Below are 20,780 nucleotides of genomic sequence, written 5' to 3' on the forward strand. Positions count from 1 at the left end.
GCAGAGGAGTGAAGCCACCCTCTGGTTCGGTGCTACCCAGGAGCTGAACTTTCCCTCCTGCCCCAGCCCAAGTGGTTCCTGGACTGGCCACCTATGGGCCGTGCCTCCTACCATGGCCCCTGCCAGGGTCCTGCTCCCTTAGGCAGCTCCTCCCCACGTAAGACATGCTGCAGATGACGTCCCAGGAGGATCCAAGGGTAGGAGCACTCCCTACCAGGAAGGACAGGTCTCTCAGATGCCTTTTGAAACCTCTGAGCCCCAGGAGCAGGCAGGGCTGAAGTAATGTGTTCCCAGAACAGGAACATGTCGGAAGTCTGGAGGAAAAACTGTTATGGAAATAACAACAGTGACAATCAGATCAGATGGGATTGAGCTCAACACAATGACAGTGCGTCGGCTGAAGCAGTCCTCTGTTTCCGTGGAAAAAGTAATCTGCTGCTGTGATGAGCCTGTGCCTCTCCTTGCCTTTGAGGAGCTGGGAGGAGAAGACAGGAGGGACAGAAGTGGCTCAGCATGCTGGCAGCCAGACCTGCCCATGTCTGAGCTAAAGGCAAAGCTCAATGCCCTGTTGTGCATGTAGGAAAAAGCAAGGGAGCTCTTTTCCCTGCTGACTGCTCCTGGACGATGTCAGCTATGGCTTTTGTGAACCTGTGGGCCAAGATGAACCTCAGTAGGGTGAACATGTCAGCAGAAACCCTAATGCTTTGCAGGAAACATCATGTCAGGTTTGGCCCCATTCAGCGTGGTCAGCTCTGAAGTGATGCTAAGGACAATCTGTGGTTTAAAACGGGTCAGCCCCAAACCACAGCAACCTGTGGTAGCCCTGGGTTTGTAGCCTGCAGATGGATGGGCTGGAAATACAGCTCCAAAGGTGAGTGGAGACCCCTCTGCACACCACCGCTGTGGACTCAGCCTGGGTTTGGAGGACAACGGCGTTGGAAGTAACCAAATCCTGGACAGAGGGCTGTGCCTGGCCTGCTGGCAGCATTCGGTCATGGCTAATGGTGGTGGCAGCCTTCACCACCTGCTAGGCTAAGTGTCCCTGAGCCTAGCCCAAATCCAGCCGGCTGCTGGCGTTCCCGGTGGTAGGTGCACTTGTGTGCTGTGACCCTGCTCACTGCAAGCAGCGCAGTCCCCTGCTGCCAGCTCCTTGTGTCTGGTGGGTGCTCACTTGACCTGTCCATCCTCCGTGGTGGAGGTTGTCCAGCAGGACCTCAAGGGGCTGCTGCCATGTCCCCCTTTCCTGGGCTTGAAAGCCCCCACCAGTGGGGGGCTGCCCCGCGGAAGCACCACCCAAGCACTGGGAGGGGGGCTCAGTCCCCAGGACCCATCAGCTCTGCAGCAACACCCTGCTGCAGTTCAGAGCTGCACCCTTCACAAAAACACGAGCATCCCGAAACAGACCTGAGGTCCCAATGATATTTGCCAAGGATTTCTGCTGGGCTGCAGCTTCCAGCTTGCATGAACATCAGCCCAGCTGGAGATTAAACAATATCCTTTAATAGAACAGACAGGCACCTGTTTCTAGCACAGGGAGAAAAGAGCTTTCCCCATTCAGAGCTCACGCGCAGGTGGTGCAAGGCTGGGGGGGGACCGAGATGCCCTGATTTGGAAGTCTCTTGCTCAACCCGACTACTCGAAAAGCGGCTATTTCCTGCGGTTGGGCCAAGGGAGGTTTTTTTTAGAAGATTCCTTGCCTGCTCAGCACAGAGGGGAAGTCAGAAGACACCAGCTCTCACTCCTGGCCTCTGCCGAGTGTGACTTAGACCTGCAACAGATACAGGAGTTAATACCGGCTCGTCAGAAGCTCCTCGGCACGCGGGCTGGGGCTTGCCAGCACTGCCATTCATGGGGCTCCGGCCATCACCCTGATTAGATAGCGCTTGCCCAGGGCAGGGGCACCCTCCCTCCTATGCCGCCCCATTGCCTCGCTCCTCGAAGGCCACCCAGGGGTCCTGCCGGGGGGAGCCCCCAGGAAGGGGGCTGCTGAAACGCTCGCCAACATAAACAGGAGCCGCCCTTAAAAATAAACGAAGAAAACAGCCAAGCTGGAGGGCATCGCTCCTGTTTCCATGAGAACAAGGGAATGCAGCCTGCCAGGCTTCCCAGCCCCGGTTTTACCCTGCAAGGAGATTTCTCCCTGACTCTTCCCTGCTTTTACCCCCTTTCCTTGTTTGGGCTCCTTCGGGTGGACCCTCGCTGTGGTCCCTGCTCTCTGCAATGCCTCCTGCTGCCCCACAAGCCCTCCGAGCCTACCTGGGGTGGCACAGACCCATCCTGCATCCCAGGGCGTAGGGCACAAGGCGGCCCACACTCCAAATTGGCCAAAACTTGGGGGGCAAAGCTTGGCACAAGGAGTTGTGGGGCTGAGGACCAGGAGCTGGCCACATCTGCTGCAGGGGTTTATTGCTGCCAGAGGCTGGGTTGGCACAAGGGTCTGCCCTGAGCTGGGTTGGAAGGTGATGTCCCCTTTGGTGCCCTCCCCACACTGGTGGGAGGTGACCCGTAGTGGGGAGCAGGGTCTCCGGCTGCAAGTGGACCATTGGAATCTTTACCTCCATTCATGTGCTTTTTACAGCCTTTTCCATTCCCAAGAGAAATTCTGCAGGAATTTTCTGTTTGTGCAGGAGAGGCAGCAGGGAGAGGAAAGGTTGAGCTCTTGAGACCTTTGTACTTTATTTTTACTTTTGTTGTTGTGGTGGTTTCTTTAATCTTGAGGAAGGAACAGACTAAAAGGGGCATAAATACAATCCAGCTAGCTGGGACAAAAATACTTGGTTGAAATCCTTGCTCAGGGCAGTGAGTGAGTTTGTATGTGAGAGAGAACTCAGCTAAGGGAGGAATCTGCACCTCAAACCAGGGGTTTTTTTTCTTCCTATATTCCATTTGGAGAAGAAGAGTGACCAGGCTAACCCTCATCTCTGGGGAGGGTGAGTGGGAAGGCAGAGGGCTACGTCCAAGAGCCACCTTGGCCACCCTGTCCCCAGCCTCAGCAAAGCTGCTTCCTCCATGCTGTAAAATGGGGCTAATGATAAAAGCCTGCATGATGCTTTGCTAAATGCAACATCGTACAAGTGCAAAGTAGTGTTAGCACAAACCCGGAGTAAGCTGAAGGAGTGATCCTGTTTCCTTTTCCAAATCAGAGTCTGGGGTTTCACTGTTGTTGGAGCCCCCAAAGCCCAGCCCTGGAGGTTTTCTTCTGCCAGCTTAGCATCGTGTTCCCTTGCCTGAGGGGTGGCAGGAGGCTTTTCTGCTTTGGAAAGGAAAGAAAATACTGCCAAGCTTTTAGCTGTTTCTAAAATATGATTAAGCTGCACGCTTCATGCAGAGTGTAAGTGCCATTGCTTAAAATAAATATATGTCTTTAATTTCCTTGTCTTATTTTCCAAGGATCCCACAGTCTTAGTGCAGCTTGATAATAGTCTCTCACCACCAGTTACCTTTCCCGAGAGGCTCATTTCCAAGTCCCAAAATATCTCCCACAACAGCTCGTTTGGAAACTGCAGCCCCTCGGCCACAGCCACCGTGTCCCGGTGGGAGCACAGGCTGGCCGCTGCCGGCAGCTGGCTGCTGCTGCCCACAGGTACCCCTGCCGGCACGCCAGGGCTTTTCTCAGTGGGGTGGAACGACAAGAAAGAACACGCTGAGAAACAGCAAACAGAGAATTATGTGCCAAGTTCAAAGATTAGTGGTTGTCTTATTAGGTTTTCCCCTCAGCTCAGTATTAAGTAATGCGAAATGACCCACACAGAAAACAGAAGGGAGGATTAATAAAGGTTTAATGGTGGATGTTTGTGTTTGAAAGTGTCATGGGACTAAGAGAACTGGCAAACAACAAAGTGTTTCCCCCCTCACAGGTACCCATGTGGAGATGTTTCTTAGTATCTTAAATTTTTTTGTATCTTAAAAATTTTTGCCTTGCTTCCTAGTTTTGCGAGTCTTTTTAGTAACTGTTCCTACGCCCATTCAGCCTCCAATAGCTCTTGCATTTATAAATGTATTTCACTGTTTCTCTATTTCTTTTTCGATGTGTTTATTCCAAATCCCTTTTAGGTAATCTGTGTAATCTCGCTCAAGGCTGGCTTTAGCCGAAGGTGAATAAACTGAGCCGAAAGGCCCATCAGCCGGGTGTTTAAACAACTCCTATATGAGATGATGTCTCTCTAGAGTTCTTGCTCTTGATGGAGGCTTCACTCTTGAACTAAGTTGAATGAAGAATCCCAATGTGGCCACATCAATGGCAAGTGAAATGGAAATGATCTCAAAAAAGATGGATGGTGTACAGGTACACAGGAAAGTAAAGGCTGAAAGGGCACATAGACTAACCACAAAGACATGCCATTGCTGGCTTTGACGGTGATTATATAAAAGTATTTGGAAAAGATACACTGGCCATCTGCTGTCTTATAGCTCTTCGGGGGCTCCCGCTGACCCACCGCTTGGTGTCATTGCTCATAAATACCGCTCAAGGGCCTCTTATTCCTTGTGAGGAAAAACAAAATAGAACTTTTGTCTGCTTTTAAAACTGTCTTTTAGCCTACGTGCAAGGGTCTTCCCAGCCACGCCTTCAGGGCTGCCATGTCCAGGCATCAGGACCACCCAAATCAATGCAAAGGCATTTTGAGGGGAGCAGGAAGGGGCTGCAGGGAGGGGTGCTCAGCCCCTGGAGACATCCTGGTCCCCCCAGGAAAGGAGTGGGACGTGGCATCTCTCAGCATTGGGTAGCAGCCCAGGGCTAGATCCTGAAACATGCAATCCTGTTGCTTGTGTGAGGACACAAGTAACCACCCGGATGAAAAGCTGCCAAGCATCTGCGACTGCTGGGTGGGGAAGAGGCTGGATGCTCTAGGGGCAGCTGCTGGGGCCAGACTGGCAATTCCCCACTGGGACTGGGGCCTGGTTTTATCCAAAATTTGTGTTTCAGCTGGGAAGTGAGGCACAGGCACCAAGGCAGAGCTCTGTGCTGCCTCACGGATCCTTTCCCTGTGACATACTTGGAAACCAGCCCCCATGCTGAGGGGTGCTGCCCCACAGCAGCAAGTGGCAGGTCCAGTGGAGACAGACCTTCTCTGTCCCCTTGTTGTCCTCATCACCTTGTTCTGGCTCTGCAGTGACACAGGCTGTTGCCTGCAAACCGAAGCAGGCAGCTCCCCCCGTGTTAAGCTGCACAGTCTCCACCCTGCTGACAAGTCTCTTTGCAAACCACAGGGCTCACTGAAAATGGAAACCACCAAAAAAAAAAAAAAAAAAAGAGCTCCAAAAAAAGCCAAACCACCAAGTCACAGAAAATAAAGCTTACAACTCTATTGGTCTGTCCCCCGCTTGCTGGCTGTGAGGTTAGCTCAGCCTTTTGCCTAGATAAGCCCTCAGCCCTGCCCCACTTCATAGCACCCCACAGAATGAGTAAGTCAGAGCGAGCGCTTTGGTAAGATAACTAGTGGGCAGTTCAGCTGTTGCACAAGGTTGGCTGATGCTCAGATGCAAGGTGCGATACACACCAGCTGCTGCAGTAGGTGCTTCTCACACAGCCCTGCGGAGAGCCAGCTGGTGCAACCCCTACTTTCTCACCTCCAAGATGCTATCAACCTGACTCTCTTCCACGTTAATGCAATCAGGAGGTGCCTTGCAGTGAGAAATGGTCTGTATGGTCACCGGTGGCCAGGGACACTGCCAGGACACGGCCCTTTGGGACATCACTGCGGTGGGGAAGCGTACACTTCCCCAGAACTTACCTCCTGCTGCTGGGATGAAGCGTCACAAGGGTTTGATAGAGGTGAAGGATGGACCTTCTGGGATGCTGTGAGAGCCAGTGCAGGCTGGGGATCAGCCTCCAGAGAGCCACAGGCAGAATGGGGACGTGCCCAGAGCACCCGGTGGACTCTGAGGCTGAGTGCCAGGGGCAGATGGGTACATGGAAGCACTTGCACATGCATTCGTGCATGCCTGGCCTTGCATTCCCTCCTCTGCTTTCCTCTGGCCTCCAGGACAGCTGTAAGAAATACTCAAGCCTCTCCTGAGGCTTTCAGCAGTGGGAGTAGCTGAGCTGTTGATTTCTCATGGTCCTTTCCACCCTCTAGGTAGATGCAAGTTTTGGGGCACTGCTGGGGCCCCACCAATTACCCTTCCATGGGAGCAGAGAGCACCCCGTGCCACCCACTAGACAGAGGAAAGGAAGCGGTGCTGGCATCAGTGTGTCCCCTTGGCCGGGCAGAGGCCACATCCCAGAGGCAGAGGGAAGGGAGTAAGGAATTTATTCCATTATTCCAGCTCCTGAGGAAAGAGCATCCTCAAGATGCTCAGCGATGCTTTGCCTTAAAACAATGACTTATAAAAAAACCCAGCCATTCATCACTCTTCCATGGCAAGGAGCTGACGCTCTGGGGGCCTGGAGTACTCCCGTCCATGGCAATCCTCTTCTTGTGCATGAGAGAAGTTCCCACGGGTATCCCTGGAGCCGTCTCTCCCCAGACAAGTCCCAACTCGGAGGCTGTTACAGCAGCGATCCGATCCGATGGTATCCTGATGCCCTTTGCTGAAGATAGCCCACTCATGGAGCAGCATGGTCCCACAGACCTCCTGGTGTCCATTCCCACCGGAGTCCTTGCCTCTCATGCCCACCTGGACATGTTCAGTCACTCACTCTTGGCATGGCCCTCTGGTTTGGCACCACCAGCACAGCACAGGACGGCTCTGCTGGCTTCCCGGCAATGGCAGGCGTGCTCTGCCCAGCAGCCCGGGAACATCAGCAGCCTGAGCGGTGAGTAGTGATGATTCAGGGCATTTCACCACAGCCGTGGAGGGAGACCAGCCAGTTTCTGCAGGCAGGCAGCAAGGACACAGCCTGGCCCACGCTTACTGAAACACCAGCTTTCCTGCCCAAGATGACTTCACCACCCAGTGCCCTAAAGCCATCTCATTTGTGTCTCACTGTTGTGGTCACCTCCAGCTTGTCCCTGGCCAGCTGGGGCAGTGAAGCAGGAGAAATCCCCTCTGTGCTGAAGCTGGTGCACAGCCTCCGTCAGTTCCCATGGGCAGGGCTGGCACCAGCACTGAACCTGCTCTTGGTTTTCCCTCCAGTTTCACCATGCTTTGAACGTGCAGCAGCATTTGAACTGCAAACAGCCACTATTTACATGCAAAACCCCCTGTCCTCGATGTATGCACTAACTGCTCTGCCCGACCAGGCTAAAGAACATGGTGTTTTAGTTGAGTTAATTCACTTATTTTCCAGTGTCACTCATTCCCAAGTAATCCAGGAAAGCTTTGCTGTGCTCGAGTACTACCATCAAACACCATCATGATAAGTCACTGCAAAATTATAAGCTGACACTTCCAAGGTCTCCTCAGCACAGGTTATTCTGTTTTACTCTCTCGTCATCAATAATGGATGTGGAAAGAGCAATTGGACAGCACTAAACACAGTGAGAAGCCGAGGTCTTTACATAGATCTGGGGCTTGCACATGTGCCTGTCAAATTAATCTTCAATTCTGGTTTTATTCTGTAATTGCACCATAGAAAGCTTGGGGTTGCCCATTCCATATTTTTAGCTAAAGCTTTTGACATTCACTAAAAACCTCAACATTCACATTTTTCTAAGTGTTACCCTTTCTATCCATTTTTTCAGGTGTTGAGCATGAGACATTTTGCCCTTTGAAAGTTTGTATTCATACACACACACACACACACTTTTATATATAAAAACAAACATTATATATAAATATACACATGTATATGTATTATATGGTTTCTCATAGTCTTACTTACTGTCTGGGGGAGGAAAACAAAAATCTTTTGTAGGTTTGGATGCATCTCTCTTTATTTTTACCCTGTCTGGTAATGCAGATTTTCCCCGTTAATTGTCAATCCCAGTGGGAGCCCATGCTGCCAACCGAATTACTAGACCCACGCTGTGGGTGTACTAGATACAGCTTCTCACCTGGCACACTCAACCTGGCTCCGTGCAGGAGGACAGGACAAAAAAAAGCGATGGTTTTTCAAAAGGCAGGGGAAACCCAGTGCCTTCACCTATGAATGCTTCTGCAGCCCAAGGACACCCCTGACCACCAGTTTTCCCATGTGGTGGCCAGCAGCTCGCAGCCCATGAGGCAGAGGTGCCGTGGGGCCAGGAACCCAGGGCAAGCAGGCCATGGCTTGGAACGGAGCTGATCAGGAGTGTAATTTCTGTGTAAGAAAATAGATCCTAACGCATTAAAACCAGTGGGAAAGGGGCAAGCGATGCAAGAGAACTGGTCCTGATTAACCTCTCATCTAAGCATCTCGGGCTATGGGGTGTCCTCCTCCATCACTGGGCTTGGCTCCCCCTTCGCTGGGAGGGACGGACAAATAAAATCTGACAGAGGTGGAGGGCTGGGCCAGGCGGTCACCCGGGCTATTTCCAGCTTTGTAACTATGATTTTTTTAGGAGAGGTGGGAAGGCAGACTAGCCGGAGAAACGTGGAGCAGCCAAAGGAGCCTGCTGGCAGGCTGCTTCCCCAGGGGAAAAAGCAAAGCAAACAGGAGATGAAAAGGCTGTGATGCCGTCTCCCTTCTCCGAAGCATGCCCGCCCACCACGCTACCGCAGTTTTTGTGTGTGGGTGGGTGGGTGGAGCAAAAACAAACAACACCAAAAAAAACGCAAAAAAAAAAATCACTCAAACTCTCCTGCTCAAGCTATTTCATGTTGCGCAAAAAATATGGTAATGTTCACCTGAGGACAGGCTGGAGCCTAAACCTCCTCCCTCCCAGATAGGTGCCGGAGACATTAGGCAATAGCACCTTCCTTTTTCTTCTTGGCCGAGTGATGGATGAATTGTGGTAGGCAAGGTGGAAAGCCGGTGGACGGCATTGCCCTGCCCTGGGCCGAGCCGAGCCGAGCGAGGTGAGGATCCCCGGTGGACAGCAGGACTGGAGCAGCAGCCTCCCACGCCCCGGGCAGCACTCTCACCGGGCAGCCAGCAGGCAAAGCCACTTTGCTCCACACTTTGTTTTCATGAGAGACGAATCGCAGGGTTTGGCCACATCATCCCGGGAAGCAGGAGCCTCCCTGGTGCAGCCAGACCTCCTCGGGAAGCAGCTGCCCCATCCTCTTGCCTGGCTGGGGGTGCAAGGGGGTGTATGGGGAGCTTGACCACTTCACTCAGGCCGGGGAGCTTCCCACGGTGTGGCGGGGTGCCCAGGGTCCGCGCCATAACGCTGGGCTTACCACCAGCCTTTGTGTGGCTTAGTCTGCAAGCGGGTGAAAGACCATGAATAATTTCCCAGCTGACAGCACGGAAGTGGAACGAGGAGCATTTACGGGCAGTCTGTTGCTGGTTAAGTGTAATGCGAGAGCCAAAAGGTTTCACAAGAATCTTGGTTTCTTGACTAAGGACACCAGGGTCCCAGCAAGCAGGGCGATGCCTGTGCCACAAGGGAAGGGGACCGGGCTGGCTGGGTGCTGCTGACACGGGCATGGCCCCACACGGGCATCGCACGCAGGCTGGGGCCAGGTGGCTGCTCCCCGGAGGAAAGCAGAAATGTTCAGAACACAAAGACAAAAAGAAATTCCCCTTGAAAATGTTATAAGGACAGAGCGTGTTTTGAGTGACAAGCCGGCAGCCGGGGAACAGCATGGCGGCTGCGGAGGCAGGGTGCGCAGAGGTGGCCACCACCACAAGGCCCACATACGGCCAGCAGAGCTCGGCTGCTCTCCCTGCCCGAGCAGCGGCCATCATTGCTCCTGAACCTCTGCGTGACTGAAATGTAGAGGCTGAAATGTCGCTGGAAAGCCCAGAGATGCAACACGCTCCGCTTGGCCTGAAGGGCTTCCCGACCTCTCTCCTCCCCCAGCCTGCACCCACCATCAGCACCCTCGGCCGATGGAGAGGCCCATGCACCGCTCCTGGCCCGGGCAGCAGCACCGTCACCACTGGGTGTGATGCAGCACATGAAGTCACCCACCCAGAAGGCTCCTCTGGCCGTGCCAGCTCCCGCATCCTTCCCAGAAGCTACGTGACACGGGTGGCTCTGCTGGCAAGGCTAATTGCTGTGCCCCTGTATAAAGCACAGCAGCGGCTGACGGCCTCCGGGTCGTCCCTTCAGTTTAAGGCTGAGGCACCCCGGAGCCACGGCGGCTCGCCATTGCCCAGCACCACCCCAGGCGCCCAAGGCATGAGCGAGCAGCTGGTCCACGCAAGCTACCTCGTGTGGCCGCAGTATCTGAGTGACCTGCGGTGCCCAGGGCGCGACGGTAAGTAACGCTGAGAATCAAACCAAAGCTTTTGAGGCAAGCGGATCGGAGGTTTAATTTCTCTCTCGATCACAGGTTTTTAACAAGTCCCAGCTGGGGTAGGTGGCTGTGTCCAGCCTTTTGCCGTGACAGGTTCATTCTCTGAAATATTTTCAATTGCTTTGTACAAGATGAAGCAAAAGCACAGTCGTGTTATTCCTTGTGGCAGCAACAGGCGGGAACATAGCAAAGGTGGTGGCTGGGAAGGGAAACCAATTAAAAAGAAATATTTTCTAGATGGATGCAAGCATTAAAGACTAGCTTGCTGCTTTGACCGTAATTTTTTGGCCAGCTGCAGGTCCTGCCTCAGACTGCAGGGACCCAGGGGCTAAAACAACACAGATGTAGCTCTGATGTGCTAAGTACACAGGAGAAACAAGATGCATAGGGAAAGAGATGTTTTTATTAGTTCAGCTGATATAGCTCAAAAAAATAGGTAAGTTTTCAGGAATCTCCTTCCATTAATTGCTGTGAGTGCAGTAATGACGCCGTGTTGAGGAAAGGCACCACTAAATGAACATTCTCTGATTACAAGATGCAGCACCAGCTATTTGCCAAGCGTCTGTGAACAGTGACACAAAGCACAGCAAGGGGGATCTAAAGAATATACAGAACCAACCGGTTGCCTCTTGCACCGTTTTCCCTTCCCTGCTCTCACAAGCCTCATGAAGAAAAATCCCTGTGCTGATTAACTCAAGTACAGGAACATCATTCAGCACAGAACAAAACTCTTACATGTGATCTCCTCTCTCCCACCCAGTTAAATCTGAATCATATAGAAAGCTACATTAAAAAAAAAAAATATCTGATTGGAGATGTTCACTCAGCTTTTCCCTCTCCAAAATTTAATTAGCTTACCCCAACTAGAATCATCACTTCAGCTAAGTGACAGCCTGCAATCACAGCCTTAGAAATATCACAGCCTCTACAAAAGAAAGCTTCAGTTATCTGCTCAAACCTATATAAAGCTACACGCTGTGAAGCTATGTATCAGCCTCTCATTGTGCTCCCTCCATAAAAGCCAGGTTTTAGCAGCGGGTAGAGCTGTTGACCAGGTGCTGTTTCCCAGGTTGCACGAGCTGCAGAAGGTGTTGTTACTAAGGGTCTGATGTTCCTAGCTATCAATATTTCTGGAAAACATTGCTCTTGTAGGTTAATAATGTAATGCTTCCATACAGCAAACACACGTGTACGCTGACTACAGCCGTTCTGGAGAACAGACTCGCTTGATACAACCCCGTAAGCTCACACCCAGAGAACAGCTTGAGCTTGCAAGCCAGACCCAGTGTGGAAAAAAAACCCTAACTACTTTGCATGTTTTAATTGACTACACTGCTTCTTTTCAGGTTCACAGGACAACTGGTACATGGGCCAAGGGCCAGCTGAAGAAAGCTCGTTATCTGGTATTTTCCTGTAACTGGCAGCTTACAGCCCTCATCTCTTCCCTGGCTGAGCTGAAACCCACTTAGAGAGAAGCATGGATTTAATTGGTTTCACTTCACTCCTTACCCCCAGAAGAGCAATTAGTTGTTTACACCAACTAGCTACACATCTCCAGATTAGAGATGTGATCTTCTCCACACAAACTAGCTTAGTGTCAGTATTATTATGGGCAGAAATCTAACCTCAGAGCATTGCCCTGCAGCCCCAGGATGACCCATCTGAGAACAGTCATCCTTTGCACCCAGATCTGTCTCCCCTCCCTGTACAGGAGTCAGCCTGGTTTGCTGTAGTCAGGATAATGACAGTTTACAGTTGCCATGAGCAGATGCACAAGTCAAAGCCTTGCAGGTAGGGCATGTGTGCAGTGACTCATATTTAACACTACTTCTCAGGTTTACAGCAACTGCAATCAAGTTAAAGGTTCACTTTTGACACTGCTTTAACCACACAAACTCAAGCAGACTACAGCAGCACGGGCAGGAAGATGGGTTGGTTTTGTCCACTACCACTTCTAGCATAACAAAGAAAAAAAAAAACCTCAAGTCACTTAAATCTCAAAGACATTCAGTTAACACATCTAAGACATCTCAGGCCAAAACAATAGTTTATTTCATTTTCAGCAACATCTCAGCCATCAAAAAAATAAACTCTAACACAGATGGATGGAAGACTTCTCTACAGTGTAACTAAGTGGGCTCTGACCCCAGGGGCTTGAATTGGAGTGACATTTTATTATTCATCCAATAAGTTAGGAAGCATGAGAATAAAGTGCTTTATTTCTGAGCTGGTATGAGGTCATCAATGGACTGGCCTTTTTCAAGGCGTTTTTCCATTTCAATGAGCAGCTTCACACCATCCACCACCATCTGCACCAGCTCCACCTCTGAGAAGCCAAGACGATCAGCATTGGAGACATCAAACACTCCTCCAACAGCAGCTGTGTCCACACCACCTGGAGCAAGAGATTTAGTTAGTACATTGACCACTGCTGGAGCAGGTCAGCCTACCTTTCTTCCCTCACTAGCCTGAGGTGGGAACGCAGCAAGACAATTCTCTACAAGTTGCCACTGCTGCCTCCTCCTACATGTAGGGCGATAAAGCTGCACGTGGTTGCCAACACGAGCTACTGAGGATGGCATTAGGCCAGCTCTTTATTCTTTTAACCCATGAGCAATCTAACCCATGGTCAGAAGCACCTGCTGTAGCTATTTTCTAGCCAGAAGCTGAATCAGGATTCCCATCCCTGCTTACAACAGGAACAGCTGCCACCAGGTCTACCTTATCTGGCACTCAAAATACCACATAGGACACATGTAGATATCCAGATACAGTAAGGTATAAGCAGAGCGCTGGCATCCTCAGCTCCTCCAGGATATGATTTTAAGGCTTGGTTCTTTCCATGTGCTTTACAAGGGTACCCTTGGGATGGTCTGACAGGCCCTGCACCATGTGAACCAGACATGGCTCTGGCTATAGCCAGGCATCTGCTGGTGTCTTAGGGCAGGCTGACTAGGGCATCACTGTATCATCTCTCACCTGTGCCTCGTTTCTGCAGCCGAAGCCTCTTGAGGACTTCTCCAAACTTCTCATGCTTCCCAAGGTTTGGTAGCTTGATGTGCACACCAGCACGGAGCCCTGTTCCAAGGTTGGATGGGCAGGTCAGGATGTAGCCCAAGTGTGGATTCCACATGAACTCATAGTTTTTAGACTTGAAGAGAGTTTCTATCTATAAATAGAGAGAATGGATGTTTAGAGATTGTTCTCTGCCTGAAGGATGTAGGTCATCCATTAGTACTCATTTACAGCTTCAGTTACGTAGCAACAGGCACAACAGTTTGAACAGCTATTTAAGTCAGTCACATAAGTCCCCTCCCTTTAGGAAAAAAGGGCCACTAACAAGGGGCTTTTAAGGCCTTAAATTTAGCCTGTCTGACTGCTAGGAGCAAGATTAAGCTACACTACAAAATATGAAGTCACTATCTGTTGGGAAGCTTGATTTAGTACATGTCGAGCTGGCACGTCCATTAGGATTAAGGAAGGGGCTGGTAAGGCTCAAGTTCATATCAAGACTAGAAGGTGAGGAAAAGCATTCAACCTAGAAACTTCAGTCCAGCTTTGCCCATCTACATTTGAGCAACTTCTCCTCCCACCCAGGGTATCACAGTGCTTGATTTATAGAACCATGCAGAAATCCTTTAAGTACAGTTTAGACTCTTGGATAAAGGTGCCACATCAGAGGATTTTTCTAGATTTCACAGCCACAATGCTTTGCCAGTATAGCTGTTTCAGAACCTTCACAAGCTCTGGACCTCATCAGAGTATTCCCAGAGACCCAGGCTATGAAGCTCCACTATGCAGGACTCCAGAGGGGCATGAAAGTTTGCATTCTCAGCTCTAACCAGAGAAATATGTGCCATGTGAACCTACAGCTCAGGCGATATTGATTTACCTGTGTTAGCCCAGTACAGAAGCGGGTAAATACTTCCTTCATGTTGCCACCTTTCTGCATGGAAATAACTCTAAGGTGATCCTCCTCATTGATCCAGACAAGGAAAGTCTTGTTATCATTGTGCCTAGGAGACAAGATACACAACTTGCTGTCTGTCCCACCTGACATTTTCAAGATAATTGTAATAGCACCAAATTACTCATCACTGAAGCTTTTATTTCAAGAGGCTCACTTAGTTGCTTCTTCAAAGCAATTAATCTTACTTCTTTTGTCCACACAGGACCTAATAGAGTTCAACTAGTAGTCTCTACCTTGCTCTTTTCAAGCGGTAGTTTGAATTGGCCTGCATCTAAACAGGTCAGAAGTAGTAATAACATGACATTAGCCAGCCTTACAGCATTGAACTGTAAAATCCAGTCATCCCCCTAGCTCACTTGTGGCCCAAGTTTACAAATTTAAGAGATTTCATCTGTTCGACAGAGTTTGCAGAAGGAGTGATTGGTACAGACTTCAAAGCAGCCCTGTACAGTGATGTTCATAATGACACCAAGCTGACAATGTACAGCAAAGCCTTTTATCAGAATTTTGTCAGATTTTGTTAAACCATACATTGTACCTTAGAGAACTAAGTTGAGTTTTCACTATTAATTTTAGATCAATCAGGCTTTTCAGAGATGCTGTAAAAATCTCTGAACACCAATGAGCCCCTCTTGTCCTAGCTTGCAGCTGGTGGCAAGTACTATCACCAATATTTGTCATGCTGATAATTTCTCAGCTTGATTAGGATCAAAAATTAACCAGTACCTGAGGAAAGTTATTTATGCAGGCAACACCGAGACTTTACACTTCAAGCCTGTAGATTAGTCATGCTCATATGACAGCGCTATCTAGTGCTGGCAATCTGCAGGTAAATGATGCAATCTTAAAGGTGACCTACAGAAACAAAGCATGCTTCCTCTGGGCTGTATTGAAGCAGCTGCAGTAATAAGATTGGAGTATACCAGCTGATAAAAACCTAGCCCTTAGCTTACAAGGGAGCAAGTTAAATATGCTACAGAAGCTCCTGAGATGCAGCATTTTATACAGGGGACCTACATCTGACAAGCAGAATCCTTCTATTCCACATGTCTGCATCAGTCAACTCATGTCACCTAGTCTCTGAGGGCAGGGGGCGAAAATCTTATCACTAGTACAGGTGAAGCCATACTAGTCCAGCATCAGTGAGTTTCTGCAAGCAGAAGTGTTGAGACTACAAGGGAGCAGCTATGCATCCAGTATCCAGCTTGAGCTAAGCCAGTGTTGTAGCGTTGTGTGTGGGTTTTTTGTGTTTTGGTGTTTTTTTTTTGTTTTTGGGGTTTGTGGGGGTTTTTTGTTTGGTTTTTTTATTTATTTACAGGTTACACTAAGCTCCCAAGACAAGAGCTGAATGTAGTGGCACAACTAGTCCTTCAGAAGTGATCTACTTTCATAAGCTGATTCAATTATTGTCTGGTGCTTCGCTAACCTGTGCTGGATGGGTAGCCTCTGGTTACAGGCTAGCCAAACTGGCTTGATCCTCCTACCAGCCCTATGTGGTGCATGGTAACACTTGTCCAAGTTATGCTGGTTTAGATGCAACTTCCCCAGAGGATATCACACAAGTTTCTCATTAGATTCAATAATATGAATTCAATAGCTGCCATTCTGCCCAACAGTACAAGCCAAAACTACAAGATTTTTTTGCAGGCATTTCATATGATTCCTCACTTCCAGACATACTTACCAGATACCTCTGGCATCAGGCCAATCTCGTGCCATCCCAGATGCCAACAGAAGAGGAGAAACTGGCTTGTCAAACAAGAAGTGATCATCAATCAGCTGCTGCTGCTCTGCATCAGTCATGTTCCTCAGAGCATAATACTTCCCCTTGAGATCACCTTCCAGACTACCCAGAGCTGAAAGAGAGAGTCACTTTTTAGGATGGGACCAAAGGGGCTAGACATTCCCAGCACTTTAGAGACCACACACAAAGTACAGCAATGTCTGATCTGCTGGGTTTGGTTCCTCCCTTGCTTTCATCTGCAATGGCAATGCCTTTGTGGCATTGCAGAACTTAAGGCAGTATCAGATGATTTGTCTGCACCTTCCAGGCTTATACAAGTAGCCTTTGTTCCCTTACATGCAGTATAGAATCATTAGTGCTGCTTAACTGTAGAAGTTGAGTGCTTTCTTCCAAGGAGAATCAAGGTCATGAATGTAACAAACAGTATTATTCTACTCAAGGGCAAGGTAACAGTCCTTGACAGGTTTTGGAACCACACTCTATAAAGTCCGCAGAACTGCACCTTGAGTGTATCCTTTCCTTTCACTTGATGAATTTGGGAGGCAATAAAAAAAAACCCCGCAGCTGAGGAGTTCCACTGAAAACTAAATCTCACTCTAGTCAACTGCACATTTGGAGCAAGACTACACCTCTAAGCTGAACATTAATGAAAGTCAATTAAAAAACAGCCACAAAATACTGCAACCATGACTCAAGCCCTGAAGTTGCTACATACCTGTTACATTTCAGGTTCAAAATATGATGAACCAACCTCTTTCCCCACACACATATGAAGAAGCTTTCAAGATGAGCAAAGGTCAACTTAATGCAGTCCAGCTTCCCTCTGACACGCGCTCTTGCTCTCAGCTACAAACTGCAGTGCTGAGGCAGCTGTAACGTAATGAGCCTTTTTCAGGGAAGGCTCCATGTTCAGACCAAGTCTTGAGGGAGGCAGCTTTTACCAGCTGCCTCCATTTTCAAACTGCAAAGAACAGCGCTTGCGCAAAGGACTTCAGTTCCCCAAAGGCACCAAGTTCTCACTTTACCTTCAACAGAGAGCTTTTCAATAGCCCGCCTCTCTCCTCGACTACAGTGCGGGGGGAGACAGAATCCACGGATGCTTCTACCCGTTCTGACACGGGAACTTAGCACGTAATTGGGATCCAGGTCGTCACCTCCCTAAAAATTAGGAAACCAGTGAGTACAACACTGTTGCCAAGATACCTACTCTGAATACATATAGCTCCCATACATTTCAGTGTGCACCTTATACTTTGATATTGACTACTTGGTCTGTAAGCCAGTACTGGTCTTACTCCAGGACTACTTTCTTCAGCAGTAGCTCAAGTACCTGTGTAACACAACCCTTGTTTTGAGGCTAAGGCTACTAAGTAGTGCTAGAAAACAGGGGTACCACCTGACCATCAGTTTTCTGTTCACTTCAGAGTACGGTCTGGGCTTCTGTTACCCCTTCCAATCTGCAATCTAGAGGTATTAACACAAGGCAAGTGCTTGTTTTTCAGGTAGGTGTTTACTCTTGCAAATTAGAATTATTCACTACTGTCATCTAGAGTCTCTTATTTTCAAGACAAGCTATGCCTAGCCAATCAACATGGCATTAGGAATTCCTAGAGTCTACAGTAACATTTGCAATCCACGAAATATGCAGAACCCCCTACTCCTAGCCATAACAATGCCTATTCTATAGTACGATACCACCAACTGATATTTAAGGTCAAAGATCAGATAGTAGAAACCGTTAAGTTTATGACAGTCCTTCACTCCTAGGACAGCATTGTTCAGCTTTACTACTACAACCTACAGCTCATGGCCCACGTTGCAGCAGCAGCACACGGAGCAAGCTCCTCCTGGGTGCCAGCTGCCCTGTTCTATCCAGGCACTAACACCCTACAGCAGCAAGCTCAAGCCTGATTGCACTGGACACACAGCCCATGTATCTGTGCCGTGTGCAAGTGAAGGGGCCAGAGCCTGAGCAATCAGTTTAGGCAGCTGTCAACAACTTTACCCACTCCTCAGACCAGTAGGCATCAGTAATTGATGAAGAGTTTGTACCTGCAGGTTATCAGCATTCAGGTCGGTCTTATGCTCATCAGTTGGTTTGTAGCCACCATGCCTGTCTTCAATAACTGGATCAAAGAGTTCTTTAAACACATCATAGGATTCTTCATCACCGGCTACGCATCCTACTGTCATTATGAAGGGATGGCCTGGAGTGGTAATAAAGTCAGAAGAGCTAAGTTTGGGTGATGTTTGGCTGTACTCCAGCACAGCACTAACCAAGCAAGTTCTCCAGTGGTAGGTCTAGTCACTTAGAAATGCATTCTTACATAAAAAGATTTGGAAAGACCCTACATTTTACACTTCATCCAGTTAGTCAAATGCAGTACTATGGAAACCCACAGCTGTTGCCATTAAACCACACTCATTTGTCAGGCTTTGTTTAGGACAGATCTGCACAGCACATCCAACTTCACTAGCTAATTTAGACCACCAGATAAAACTATGTCTAAACAATCATGCTTTGCTGTAAGCAAGCATGCTTCACTTTTTGTTCCTTCTGCTACAGAGCTGCATTGCTGTAGCGTGCTCAAATACCACCTCCACACGATTAGTTTTAAGTCACTGTATTCAAAAGCACCAGTTACTTCAGCTGGCTCACACAGAATATTCTCAACGCATTTTACCAGGATTATCAACCCCAGTCTGAATGACATCATCCAGGGTGAAGCCACTGGGCGTGACTCTGTCTCTCAGTTTCTTGTATAAATCCAGGGTTAGAACTTTAGCCATGTGGTTGTTGTGGGTGCTCAGGTCCGGGTACTCCTCATCAGGAGGCAGTCTCTGATTATTTAGTTGGGCCATTTTGATATTGCTAGAGTAAAAATAAATACTGTAATGTTAACATGTAAACACATCTGCTCCCCCTTTTTTCATAGAAGTGCTACAGAACATCACATAACCAGTTTGGAATAGGAATAGACCAGAACAGCCAGGTAAGCCAACATTATATTTTTTTTCCCCCCCGGTTGTGTTATAATTAGAATGCATTTGGTTTGGGTTTTTTTTACCCCCTCTTTTTTTTTTTTTAGACTGAAAGTATTTAGCAGAGCAGTTACATAATTGAAGCGTCTGGGAATTGATATGTCAGATCACAGCACGGAACATGGCTTGATAGAACCAGGCCTCTTTTTACAGTCACACATTCAGAGCCGTCTCTCAATGCTTTATGAGATTTGCCTCTCAGCAGCTCAAGAGCTTTGGGTGCCATTGTCAAGAAGCACTTCCAGGAAGGAGGGAGAACAGATTGTCACGCACATCTAACGGTCCCCAGCCATTACCTGGGTTGTCTACCCCAGTCTGGATGACATCATCCAGCGTAAATCCACTGGAAGTCTGTTTATCCCTCAGCTTCTTGTACAGGTCCAGGGTCAGCACCTTGGCCATGTGATTGTTGTGAACACTCAGGTCAGGGAACTCATCATCAGCAGAGTACTTCATCTTCAGGAGGTTGTGGCTGTTTGAGAAGGGCATGTCTGACCCTACCGCAGTCACTAGGGGAGAAAGAGGGGAAGCCTATCACTGGGGGCTCCGCAGGCCTCCACACCGTTCGGGGGAAAGCCAGGCACCCAGGCAAGGTCACCTTGGCTGTCGTTCCACCCGTGCCTTTCACACCTCTGCTGCTACACCACCTCCCACACGAGCCAGGAAGGAGGAAAGAAAAGAGTTCTTCACCTCCACCAGCCTTGCCCCATCCTTAAACATCCCCGCCGCAAGGGCAGGGGCTCTCCCCGCTCCTCCGCGGCACCGCCCGGATGAAGGGACGCGCCCAAGGTCGCACGGAGCGGCCGTGGCAGCGCCGGGCAGACCCCGCCGGCGGCTCTGGGGCGGGGGGGGCGGCCGGGGGGGGGGGGACCCCGGGCCGGGTGGCAGGTGAGCGGGGCGGCACCGCGATGCCCTCGGTATGCTGTCGCGCCTTCTCCCGCCGCTGCCGTGCCAGGGCTAGGGGTGCCCCGCCTCGGCCCCAGCAGCGGTAGCGCCCGGCGCCCTCCGCGCCCGCGGAGCCCCGGCTGCTCCCAGACTTAGGAATGGAGGGGTGGGAAGCATCCAACAAGCCATTACACAACAGACGGCTCCCTCAGGGGACCTGGTTGGGGGGAGCATATGTAACTACCCTGCTAAATACCGGGTTAATCTGGTTTTAGAGCGGGGCCCTCTCCAGCTGGGGGCAAGCCTGGTAAGCACCTGCACCCCGTCCCCCGCTCCGGCTGCACGCCGGGCGCCCCTGCCCCGCACCGCCCCCCCCCCACCGCACCCCCGCTCCCCCTCCTCAGCCGGACCGGCTCCACCCCACGTAGCAGAAAAATAATAATAACAAAAAAATAATCTTATTGAAAGCTGCAGGAAGGCTCGGCTGCCCCGGGACTTACCGAGGGCTCCGCAGCTAAAGCAAGGACCTCCGCGCCCGCTCAGCGACCCGCTGCTGCCCTAGCCGGAGTGGAGCCGCGGCACTCCTGCCGCGCCTCTTTTATATAGACCGCGACCCGCCGCCCCATTGGCCGCTATTTATAGGCCATTCATTCCATTGGGCCAGGCGCGGGAGGGCGGGGCGAGCGCCCCGCCGCCGGCCGGGCCGAGACTTGCCGCCATTTTGCTTGGCCTCGGGGAGGCAGGACGGCGTGGCGCTCCGCCGGGGCAGCCCCCTGCAGCCGAGCGGCGACGGCGACCTCGGTGGCTTCATTGAACGTGGACATGCGTGCGGAAATACGTCCCTGCGTGCCATAGGCCAAGGCCTGTCCA

General features: G+C 50.1%; 1 protein-coding gene across 2 annotated transcripts; it reads right to left on the reverse strand.

Annotated features, from left to right (window-relative positions):
- Positions 1-12,297: 12,297 nt before the first annotated feature.
- On the reverse strand, positions 12,298-20,548 carry CKB (creatine kinase B). Of its 2 annotated transcripts, none has more exons than XM_080396088.1 (8): positions 20,411-20,548; positions 19,322-19,534; positions 18,036-18,190; positions 17,009-17,141; positions 15,924-16,095; positions 14,162-14,285; positions 13,249-13,438; positions 12,298-12,664 (listed from the first exon to the last, which is right to left on the reverse strand). In XM_080396088.1, the coding sequence occupies exons 2-8, from the start codon at positions 19,512-19,514 to the stop codon at positions 12,486-12,488; spliced, it is 1,146 nt and encodes a 381-aa protein (XP_080252214.1). In that variant the 5' UTR covers positions 19,515-19,534; positions 20,411-20,548; the 3' UTR covers positions 12,298-12,485. The 2 variants fall into 2 exon arrangements, with proteins under 2 accessions (XP_080252214.1, XP_080252215.1); XM_080396089.1 differs by lacking the exon at positions 19,322-19,534 and adding an exon at positions 18,668-18,855 and having other exon boundaries at positions 20,411-20,542.
- Positions 20,549-20,780: the final 232 nt, after the last annotated feature.

Source organism: Falco punctatus (assembly GCF_963210335.1).
Source record: "Falco punctatus genome assembly, chromosome: 7".
NCBI lineage: Eukaryota > Metazoa > Chordata > Aves > Falconiformes > Falconidae > Falco > Falco punctatus.